General features: G+C 45.0%; 1 protein-coding gene across 1 annotated transcript in view; it reads right to left on the bottom strand.

Annotated features, from left to right (window-relative positions):
- LOC138669914 (clathrin heavy chain 1-like) overlaps nucleotides 1–11,175 on the bottom strand; it is a 150,178-nt gene extending 139,003 nt beyond the window's left edge. Inside the window, exon 1 of the mRNA XM_069756778.1 lies at nucleotides 11,022–11,175. Within this exon, the coding sequence (XP_069612879.1) occupies nucleotides 11,022–11,063 (42 nt within the window). The 5' untranslated portion in view covers nucleotides 11,064–11,175. The remainder of the gene's footprint in view (nucleotides 1–11,021) is intronic.
- Nucleotides 11,176–12,204: the final 1,029 nt, after the last annotated feature.

Here is a 12,204-nt window from a genome sequence, read left to right as displayed (position 1 = left end):
GTCCTCAGACAGTTCTGTGGTCTTCTTTCCTTTCTCCATGCTCAATGTGGTACACACAAGAACACAGGACAGAGGTTGAGTCAACTTTAATCCATGTCAACTGGCTGCAAGTGTGATTTAGTTATTGCCAACACCTGTTGGGTGCCACAGGTAAGTTACAGGTGCTGTTAATTACACAAGTTAGAGAAGCATCACGTGATTTTTCGAACAGTGCCAATACTTTTGTCCACCCCCTTTTTTATGTTTGGTGTGGAATTATATCGATTTTGGCTTTAGGACAATAATTTGTGTGTTTTTTCATTTAAGACAAATTAAATGAAGATAATAATACCAAATAATTTGTGTTTGCAATCATTTTCAGGAAGAAAATGAGTATTATCTGACAGAATTGCAGGGGTGTCAATACTTTTGGCCATGACTGCAGGGGAGATCGGAAAAAAACAAGCACATGTAAAAAATGCATTTGTGTGTTTAATTGCAAAAATCAAATTCATATTCAAATCTGCATACGGTAGATTTAATATTTGCAGATTTTTCTGCTGCAAAACAAGACTTTTAGGATAAACGCTGCATAAAAACTGCCATCTCTCATTCACCTTGCTCAAACTGTAAAATGCTGCATTTTTCTCCTTGCAACAAGCCAAGATAGACTGGAAAATGCATTTAAAAAAGCAATAATCTTAGAAAATTGTTATTGCTTATTTTGGTGCGGGCACCAGCAGAAAACATGAAGCTAAAAAACCTCATGACCACACTGAGCTATGATACGGGCATATTACATAAAAACCTGCTGTAGAAGAGATGTCCAGGCGGCCTAGAAAAGAAGAGGATCAGCTTTTACTGCAGTCATTTCTTACTTAGAGGCCAATATGCTGCATCAGGACATGTTCACAGCTTAGAAGCATTTTTATAGATACTGAACATCTGGGTCCTACAACTCCGTAATATCAAGAATGCACAACAAGCCGGAGCAAGAATGCCTCAGATTACAGAGCAGAAACACATACAAATACCCACCATCATCAGATTTTATATCTCACTCCCATCCGAGTCATCTGAAAACTTGCCCAATAAAATATAGAGGTACACAAGGTTTAATTCAAAGCCACATGACTTGGCAGTGTGACCATCACATGAAACCTCTGTCAGGTGAATACATAGTGCACCTTCACTGCAACCACATTAGTAGCATGAGGCGGTGTCTACAACCCACATACATTACTCAGGTAGTGCAGCTCATTCAGGATGGCACATCAATGCAAGCTGTGGCAAGAAGGGTAGCGGTGTGTCAGCAGTGTCCAGAGCATGGAGCAGACACCAGGAGACAAGCCAGTATACCAGAAGACATGGAGGGGGCCGTAGGAAGGCAACCACCCAGCAGCAGGACCGCTACCTTCTCTTTTGTGCAAGGAGGTAAAGGAGGAGCAGTGCCAGAGACCTGCAAAATGACCTCCAGCAGGCCTCTAACACCCATGTGTCTGTTCAAATTGTCATAAAGACTCCACGAGGGTGGCATGAGGGCTCGAAGTCCACGTGTTGTGCATACAGCCCAACACCCTGTAGGGCGATTGACATTTGCCAGGGAACACCAAGATTGGCAGCTTAAACATTGTTGCCCTGTGCTCTTTACGGACAAGAGCAGTTTTACATTAAACACGTGACAGACGTAACAGTCTTGAGATGCCTGCAACATCCTCCAGCATGAATAGTTTGCCAGTGCGTCAGTCATGGTGTAAGGAGGCATTTCTTTGGAAGGCCACACAGCCCTCCATGTGCTAGCCAGAGGTTCCGTGACTGTCATTAGGTACCAGGATGAGATCCTCAGACCCATTGTGAGACCATATGTAAGTGCACTGGGCCCTGGTTGTTCCTGATGCATGACAATACAAGGCCTTATGTGACTAAAGCATGTCAGCAGTTCCTGCACGAAGAAGGCATTGATGCTATGGACTGGCCCACCTGTTCCCCAGACCTGAATCCAATCGAGCACATCTGGGACATCATGTCTCATTCCATCCACCAAAGCCATGTTGCACAACAGATTGTCCAGGAATTGACTGATGCTTTAATCCAGGTCTTGGCGTAGATCCGTCAGGAGAACATCCGACGCCCAGGCGTTGTAGGGAGGTCAGTCACGTGGAGGCCACACACACTACGGAGCATCATTTCCTTGTCTTGAGGCATTTGCACTGAAGTTGGATCAGCCTGAAATTTGATTTTCCACTTTGAATTTGGGTGTCATTCCAAATCCAGACCTCCATGGAATATTCATTTTGATTTACAGTGATCATTTTCATGTTTTATTGTCCTCAACGGCGACGTATTCCACTATGTAATGAATAAAGATTTGCAACTGGAATATTTCATTCAGTGATATATAGGATGTGGTATTTAAGTGTTCCCTTTATTTTGTTGCTCATTGTGTCCTCCATAGGCTCTTACTAAACTCTAGGCCCCAATGGTGTCACCAGGACTAAACTGATTTAGGTCCCAGTCACAAGACCACTATACAACAGCCAATGATTGTGCTCACAGGAAAGGTTTGTTTTAAAGGGAACCTATCATGTCCTAAAATGCTATTAAAAATTAGGCTAATCCGCAAGACAATAGTCTTCTAAAGCCATGAGGCCGTGACACTGAAAGCAAGGTTAATGGGAAGAAATTAACTTTATTCCTCCAGGCAGCCTCTGGCTTTCAGCTGTGGAGGTGCGGCCTCAGTACATAATGACAGCTATAACCATGCCCTGGCACTGACTGACAGCCAGTTCTGTACTGATGCACTGCTGTGCCAGTAGTCAGTCAATGCCGGGGCATGGTTACAGATGCCATTATGTACCGAGTGGTGACTAAAACCGTGCTTCAATGATTTATTAAACATCATTTCCTCCAAGTAGCCGACTTTCAGTGCAGAAGCTGCACAGCTTCAGAACACTATTAACCTGCAGATTAGCCCCATATCTGCAGGTTAAGAATTTGTTTGCCATAATAGGTTCCCTTTAAGAAACAAATTATACTAGAGCCTATGCATTAAGAAAAAAAACATGTATTGTCAGAGTTAGATAAGAGGAAAGAGAAAGTTTTTCAGATTGTGTGCACATGTAGCAGAAATTCTTCCTAATTTTCTGCAGATGTAAGTCCCAATTTTCTCAAATTATTGCCAGTTTTCTGCGGGGTTAATGGTACAGATTTTAAGCAGAGTTTTAAAGTGTTTTTATTTTTAGTACAGAAAATCTTGGATTGTGCACTTAAAAATCCAACTGCAATTCTTTTAACATGCGTTTCTTCTCTACATGTTTCTATTGAGGGCCTGGGGAAAAAAACACACACACAAAAAAAGCACAGTTCAACAGCAACTTGTGGACAGGAGTTTTCATTAAATTACATCCACTTTGCTTGGACAGTTGGAAACAGCACAGAAGAAAAAAAAACTTCAGTGGGAACATGGGCTTTCACAGTATTCACCTACACTGCTAAAAAAAATAAATAGAACACTTAAACATCACAATGTAACTACAAGTCAATCATACTTCTGTGAAATCAACCCATAGAGTTATGAAGCAACACCGACTGTGAATCAATTTCCCCTGCTCTTGTGCAAGCGTAACAGACAACAGATAGAAATGATAGGTAATTAGCAAGACAACCCCTATAAAGGAGTGGTTTTACAGGGGGTCACCACAGCCCATTACTCTGTTCTCATCTTTTTTTGGCTATTTTTGTCACTTTTGCATTGTCATTGCTCTCACCCCTATTGGTCCTGCACAGTAACATGAGGCGTCGTCTACAACCCACAGAAGTTGCTCAGGTAGTGCAGCTCATCCAGGATGGCACATCAATGCAAGCTATGGCAAGAAGGGTAGCTGTGTCTGTCACCAGCGTTCAGAGCATGGAGGAGATACCAGGAGACAGGCCAGTACACCAGGAGACGTGGAGGGAGGCGTACGAGGGCAACAACCCAGCAGCAGGACTGCTACCTCCTCTTTTGTGCAAGGAGGAATAGGAAGAGCAGTGCCAGAGACCTGCAAAATGACCTCCAGCAGGCCACTAACACCCATGTGTCTGCTCAAACTGTCAGAAACAGACTCCATCAGGGTGTCATGAGGGCCTGATGTCCACAAGTGGGTGTTATGCTTACAGCCCAACACCATGCAGGGCGACTGCCATTTGCTAGAGAACACCAAGATTGGCAAATTCGCCACTGGCACCCTGTGCTCTTCACAGATGAAAGCATGTTCACACTGAGCACATGTACAGACGTGACAGAGTCTGGAGTTGCCATGGAGAGAGCTCTGCTGCCTGCAACATCCTTCAGCATGACCGGTTTGGCAGTGAGTGAGGAATGGTGTGGGGAAGCCTTTCTTTGGAAAGCCGCACAGCCCTCCATGTGCTAGCCAGAGGTACCTTGACTGCCAGTAGGTACCCGGATGAGATCCTCAGACCCATTCTGAGACCATATGCAGGTGCAGTGGGCCCTGGGTTCCTCCTAATGCAGGACAATGCTAGGCCTCATGTGGCTGAAGTGTGTCAGCAGCTCCTGTATGATGAAGGCATTGATGCTATGGACTGGCCTGCCCGTTCCCCAGCACTGAATCCAAACGAGTACATCATATCTCTTTTCATCCACCAACGCCGCATTGCACCACAGACTGTCCAGTTGACTGATGCCTTAATCCAGGTCTGGGAGGAGATCTCTCATGATAACATCCACTGCCTCATCAGGACAATGCCCAGGCATTGTAGGGAGGTCATACAGGCAAGTGGAGGCCACACACACTACTGAACATCATTTCCTTGTTTTGAGGCATTTCCACTGAAGTTGGATCAGCCTGTAGCTTCATTTTCCACTTTGATTTTGAGCATCATTCCAACTCCAAACCTCCATGGGATATTAGTTGCGATTTACATTCAGCATTTTTAGGTTTTGTTGTTCTCAACACATTCCACTATGTAATGAATAAAGATTTACAACCGGAATATTTCATTCAGTGATATCTAGGATGTGGGATTTTAGTGTTCCCTTTATTTTTTTGAGCAGTGTATATTGTTCTAAAATTTATTTATTTTAACCCCCTCAAACTAGCATCATTTAAATTAATGAGCCAGTTTGCGATACTTTGCATGCCTTGTTGGATGACAATGCTCCTCCTGTGCAAAGTATGATCAGCTGGTTCGGCTGTCATGGCCAACCTGTACTGTGACAGAGTACGGATATATTACCTCCTTGTTTGTAAAGCTCCTGGAGAGAGAACTCAGACTAACATCAATTCTCCTACGCATGGGGAAATTGATGGATTTATTTTGGGGGTAAATATTATAGACTGAACCATCTACTGTATTCCAGAAAAGAACATGGGGGGGAAAAAAAGAATTAAAAAAGGTATATTTTGTTCACGTTTTTACAGAAACAAAAATAGAAATCCACTTTATGGGCAATAGCAGAACTTGTGCTGAGCATTATGATTCTACTGAGGCACATTCAGGGTGGTTTGTTTTTGAGTGTACACTGCTATCATTATATGCATATAGAGATAACAACAGTGGTGCTTAGGAAAGTGAGAGTCGTGATCAGGCCTGCTCTGAAAGCTGCCAATGGCAGGGGCTGGTGATTTTGCAAAATAACAGCAGCTTGTAAGGAGCGGAGATGGAGCGAGGTGACTGGATAACTTCTGTATAAAATTCAATGTGCTGGAGAGAGGTGGTTGGGATCTCAGGAGTTAACTCCACAACTTGGACTGCAGTTACTCAGCATATCATGTCAGTATTAGAAAATTTGCTCTCGCCCTAAAGGACCAAAATACATCTGATCGCGAAAGGGTTAAAATAACTGAATAAGTTGTATGCTGTGAAAGAAAAATAAAAAAAACACCTACCTGAAGTGAGCAAATTATTCACATTTTTTTACCAGCCATTGCTGCATTTTACATGGGGTTTACGATGCTCAACAGCTCAGTTTGAAGAGTGACTGCAGCGCCCTGAAATTGTAGGTCCTGCCACAACTTGACATGAGGCCTGGAATGATCCCACAGATGTCATGAGAAGGGATGAGCAGACCCATGGAAGTTCAGATTCATGAATTTTTAAAAGGCCTATTCAAGTTAATAAATTTCAGAGACCAGGGATTGGCTGCAGTTATGACATGCACTCTCGACGTCACGCCACCGATGTAGAGACCAGAGCAGTGGCAGAGAACTGGTGCTGGACCTGGGGAGGGCAAGTTCTCTACTTTTTGTTATTTTACAACTATAAAAGTGTTTGAGACCACTGTTTTTCCAAAGTGGAAAACTCCTACAAGTACTGGTAACCTACAATTTTTTCCTAATCCTGTGGGGATGTGAGCAACAGCAAGCTGTCAGGAGATTATGGCTTAAAAGATAAACATCTCTTGAAGTTTTTGTTATGTAAATGCATGTGTTTTTTTTTTTTTTTTAACCGAAAAGCATTTTTGAAATAGGCTTCTGTTAAACATTTTGGCTTATATAGCCTCTGTCTGCTGAAGGAGTTCAAGGGGTATTCTCATCGTCTGTGGTTCTCTCGACAAGACAGCTTTTATCCAATAAGCTTGACTGCCACAGCCTGGCAAACCATGCTGACTAACTACAGTCCAAGTTGAGGAGTTAACTCCTAAGATCCCAACCATCACTCTCCAGCACATTGATTTCTATCCAGCAGTTATTAACTCACCTCCCTCCTCCTCTCCATCTCAGCTCCTGACAAGCTGATGTTATTTTGCAAAATCACCAGCCCCCACCATTGGCAGCTTTCAGAGCAGGCATAATCATGACTCTCACTTTCCTAAGCAATGCTGTTATCTCTAGATGCAAATTTATTGATAGCAGGGTACACTCAAAAACAAACCAATGAGTGCTGAATGTGCCTCAGGAGAACCATGATGCTCAGCACAAGTTTTGTTACTGACCAGAACTGCCGCTCAAGAATTCTGCCCACCCAGAAAGCTACATTCTGCTGAACATGAACACTCAAGAATACAATACCCCTTCAACAGTGGAACAGTGGGTCAGACAGCATTGTTTGTAAACCTTAAAGAAGCACTCCTATATAATGTAGTATGAGTGTATTAACCCCTTTAACCCCTTAACACCCTATGACGGATTTATCCGTCATAGATTGCCTCCCCCTCTTTGGTACGGGCTCCAACTATGAGCCCACACCTTTTCCAGCACACGACAGCTGATCTGAACAGCTGTCATGTGCTCCTAACAGCCATGGATGGAATCACAATCCACCCGCGGCTGTTAACCTGATGGAGTTTGACAGCGGCACTTAACATGGCCGCACCGGAAGTGCCTTTTAGCTCAGCCCATCGGCGCTCGTGTCACATGTCCATGAGTTGCCATGACAACGAGCGATCAGATGATTGCAGCTTCAAGTCTCCTAAAGAGACTATTAAAGCAAGTAAAAATATTTTTTACAAAATTTTAAATAGAAAAGTTCAAATCACCCCATTCCAAATAAAACTAAAAAAAAAACACACCACCACATATTTGGTATCATCGCGTTCAGAATCGTCTGATCTATCAAAATATAGAAAGAATTAATCCGATCGACAAAAGGCATAACAAGAAAAAAAAGAAAATCAAAATCCCAGAATTACAATGGGTTTTTTTTGGGGGGTTGCTGCAGCATTGCAATAAAATTCAATAACGGGAGATCAAACCATCGTATCTATCCCAAAATTGCATCAATAAATACGTCAGCTTGGCGCACAAAAAATAAATCCTAACCCAGCCCTAGATCCCGAAAAATGGAGACGGAAATGTTTTTTTTTTGTTGTTGTTTTTTTTTTTTTATTATATACAAATTTTGGAATTTTTTTTCACCACTTTAATAAAAAAAAAAACCTATACATGTGTGGAGAACCATAATGGCAGGTCAATGGCAGAAACCAAAAAAAAAAAAAAAAAACAATTGTGGGAATGCACTTTTTTTTTTGCAATTTCACTGCACTTGGAATTTTTCTCCCGTTTTCCAGTACATGATATGGTAAAACCAATGGTGTCGTTCAAAAGTAAAATTTGTGGCATCAGTCAGGCGCCATTGATTATAGAGGGGTCTGACTGGTTTCCATTAGGGGTTTTCCCATTTTACTAGAGACATTTTGCAGAGCGTGCAGCGCTATTTTGTTTTGCATTTTTTTTTTACCAGATTTGTGACGGAGCAATGTGAACAGAGCCTTAATATTGCCTGCTCTGAAGCAGTCATGTAGGAAGAGATGGACAAAGTACTGAACTTTAGAAACCATTTATACCATTACAGTGGCTTTTTTGTGTTCTGGGAAAAAAAAAACAATAGCAAGCTATCCAAAAAGTTGGAGCCAGTAGTAAACTGCTACTTGCACTAGCTAAATGGCTCTTTTTGAATACTAAGTCCTGCCAGGGCTGTGGAGTTGGGAAGCCAAACTTCCGACTCCTCAGTTTCCATAACACCGACTCCACATCCCTGAGTCCTGACTGTTAGACTAGGTTCAAACTACTGTATTTTCGGTCCGAGTACTGTCTGTGAAAAAAACTGACAGTACCTGGTCCAATTTTATTCAATAGTGCTGTTCAGACATGCACTTTTTTCACAGACTGTGTGCGAGAAAATAAAAAAATCAGTCTCTCCCGTATTTTGTATGACATTCAGCTATTCGAGTCCGCGAGTGCACCCAAAAAAAAAAATCAGATCCCAAGTGGATCATGTGTATAGCCTCTGATTTTTATGGATACGGTACTTTAATAACAGCTGATGTATAAATACGCACAGATGAAGAATAGGTAATTCTTTATACGCTCGTGTGAATTTAGCATTCTTTACGTTATTAGTAGAGATTACTGTATCGCGTCGCACAACCTCTGTCTAAGCCAGTGCTCTCTGGCCGTGGACAGGAGCGGCGCAATTTTCCTGAGCTCCCAGGATTCCAGGCTCTTCCCATGATCTGCTGTGCTTGCGTGTGCGCCGCAGAGATGACATCTAGTGATGAGCGAGCTCGGACAAGGTGTTATCTGAGCATGCTCGGGTGCTAACAGAGTCTTCGGTGTGTTCAAAAAATATGTTCGAGTCCCCGCGGCTGCATGTCCTGCTGCTGTTTGACAGCCACATGCAGGGATTTCCTAACAAACAGCCAATCTGCATGTGTTGCCGCAGTAACAGCCACGAGACATGCAGCCACAGGATCTCGAACATATTTTTCGAGTACGCCGAAGACACTCGGTTAGCACCTTATCTGAGCACGTTCGTTCATCACTAATGAGATGACGACCAGGCCTGCGCATAACGTGCTACGCTGAGACATCTGGAAGGTCAGGAAACTCACGCAGCCCTGTACACGGCCAGAGCACTGACCTGGACCAAGGCTATGCTATGATGTGACATTATCAGAAAGCCGTGCAAGTCTCCAGTTTAGGGACATCCATGTCAGATATGGGAAAAGCACCTGCAATTGCCCATGTATTTTGGAGTGCGCCTTGTCACTGGAGATCGCCACATTGGTTACCTATGCAGGGAGGTGACCTTCACCGCTATGTGATGTGACCGATGGTGGTCTGGTTAGCTGACTTCTCACTTATTTCTGCTTGCTGAATTTTTATATTACATTTCTAAACCATTTCAGCTGCAATTTTTGCATGTGTTCCGCAGTTTCTAATGTTCAGTTTGGACATGATCTGATTGGTCAGAAATATGCACTTCCTATATCAAAATTGCTAGGTCAAATCAGTCAAATTATAACTCAATTTCCTGATTTGTGTCTATTGGGATAAAAAATAAAAATATATAAAATATGCCCCAAGGTTCTCAGGCTGTCTCGGTTCCCACTTTGTAATGGAGGTAGATGATCCGATTTCCATTCCATTGTCTAATGCTTGGTGCACAGATAGGAGAGGACCTGGAGCCATCTTGGGCGCTTGGTGCACACTCGATCAGCAGGACCATAGCTCGCAATGACATCTACAAACCATCTAAATGACTCAGAGCTCTGCAGCTTCACAGCTTCCAGGCAGTAACACAGCAGACATTCCCCCAGAAGTCTGCCATTTCCTCCTGACCTTGGGTAAGTCCTCACAATTACCCTGGAACAGCAGGACACTGTCATCCGTGCGGTCAGAATACTTCATGAAAGACAAGTGGGCATACATGTGGGCATACCTGTGGGCACGGCCCCATTCTAGAACTGTGGCAGCTTTTAGGGTCTTCCAATTCCTTCACAGCCAACAAAGAGTTAAAGAGGAGGGGTGTCCTGACACTTCCAGACCCTCTATTACAGGGAAGGATGGAGGGGGTCTCACTTCCTGCTCTCCATTCATTTTAGCATTCTTTTAATTTTCAGATTAACCTCTTCAGTGCCAGCGCGCACTGATCCGGCGCTGACAGGACGGGGAATCATACTGCTCAGCCTGCAGTGAGGACACTGCACGAGGATGAATGAGCTTTCCGCCACTAATTCCAGTGGGAAGCGGCGAAGGTCTGATGGATGGTTACAGAGCACGGTGCTCCCTCCATACACGCAGAGCCCATCTGTGCCAGAGATGATCCATCCAAGAGGTGAGTGGCAGCTGCCGCCACTGGTACCCAGGGATGGTGGGGAGGGGACCCTGCACACAGCACCCTCCTCCTCCTCACTGCTGGAGATCAATACCCCTAAGAGGAGGTGGGGGGTCTGCACATCTGCATTAGCCGGGTCACAGTTGGGGGGCCGCATTACATAACTGCAGCATTACATTAGCAGGATTGATGGCAGATGAGCCATGCCAGGCCCAGAGCAGCTCTACAGATGAAGCCCACACTACTAGCCATCCAGGGGCACTAACCCCTCCCCTAAAAGGAGGCAGCAGTTAACCCCTCGCTGCCCCCAGCAGAAGCTTCCCCTCCTGTGCATTAGGACATCTGCGGGTTCATGTGTCACACAGGTGGTATGTCTGTCCCCCATCACCCCCCAAAATCCGCTATTCACCATTGCTGCAGCGAGCGCCGCTCTCCTCCTCCCATGACCCTTTCTCCTCCATTCCCACAGCATGCCTGGTTACCTGAAAGTGCTCCTGGAAGCGAATAGGTAAGATCTGCGCCATGGTTGCAAGTCCGGCCTCGGGCCCCAAGCACAGCTCACACCGTGTCCTAAGGAGACTCCGCCGGCGGCGCCCGGGACACACGGTATGACTGAGGTTTCACCCGCGCAGGCGCACTGACAAGCCGGCTGCGCAGGCTCAAAGATGGGCGCACACTCAGGGGTGGGGATGTTACCATGGGAGCACAGGATGAGAGCGGGGGCCTTCGGGCGCCATGAGGCAATGTCTCCCCCTGGAGGATGTGTGAAGAACATATAATGAGATGTCACCAGTTTCCTACATTCTTGCACGTTCCAGGTTTCCTTTCTTTGGAGGAATAGTCCTTACTTTTCGCCAAGCCCCTCTTTGCCAATAAATAGCTGTATACAGGGGGCACATACAATTTCCCAGTAACAGTGCCGTGCATTGTGATAGGTAGCACCATGGTGTTATGGCTGCCACTTTGGTGAAATTGGTTGCCAACATATATGACATTTGTATGGCCACCGAACGTTGCATGGGATCCAGCTACCCCAGACTTCAGCGACTAGCTGATCATCGGAAAGGCTCTCTGAGGGGGCTTATAGCGACTAGCTGATCATCGGAAAGGCTCTCTGAGGGGGCTTATAGCGACTAGCTGATCATCGGAAAGGCTCTCTGAGGGGGCTTATAGCGACTAGCTGATCATCGGAAAGGCTCTCTGAGGGGGCTTATAGCGACTAGCTGATCATCGGAAAGGCTCTCTGAGGGGGCTTATAGCGACTAGCTGATCATCGGAAAGGCTCTCTGAGGGGGCTTATAGCGACTAGCTGATCATCGGAAAGGCTCTCTGAGGAGGCTTATAGCGACTAGCTGATCATCGGAAAGGCTCTCTGAGGGGGCTTATAGCGACTAGCTGATCATCGGAAAGGTTCTCTGAGGGGGCTTATAGCGACTAGCTGATCATCGGAAAGGCTCTCTGAGGGGGCTTATAGCGACTAGCTGATCATCGGAAAGGCTCTCCGAGGGGGCTTATAGCGACTAGCTGATCATCGGAAAGGCTCTCTGAGGGGGCTTATAGCGACTAGCTGATCATCGGAAAGGCTCTCTGAGGGGGCTTATAGCGACTAGCTGATCATCGGAAAGGCTCTCTGAGGAGGCTTATAGCGACTAGCTGATCATCGGA

The sequence above is a fragment of the Ranitomeya imitator genome, chromosome 1 (assembly GCF_032444005.1).
Source record: "Ranitomeya imitator isolate aRanImi1 chromosome 1, aRanImi1.pri, whole genome shotgun sequence".
In the NCBI taxonomy this organism is placed as follows: Eukaryota; Metazoa; Chordata; class Amphibia; order Anura; family Dendrobatidae; genus Ranitomeya; species Ranitomeya imitator.
This window is presented reverse-complemented; position numbering and strand designations above follow the sequence as displayed.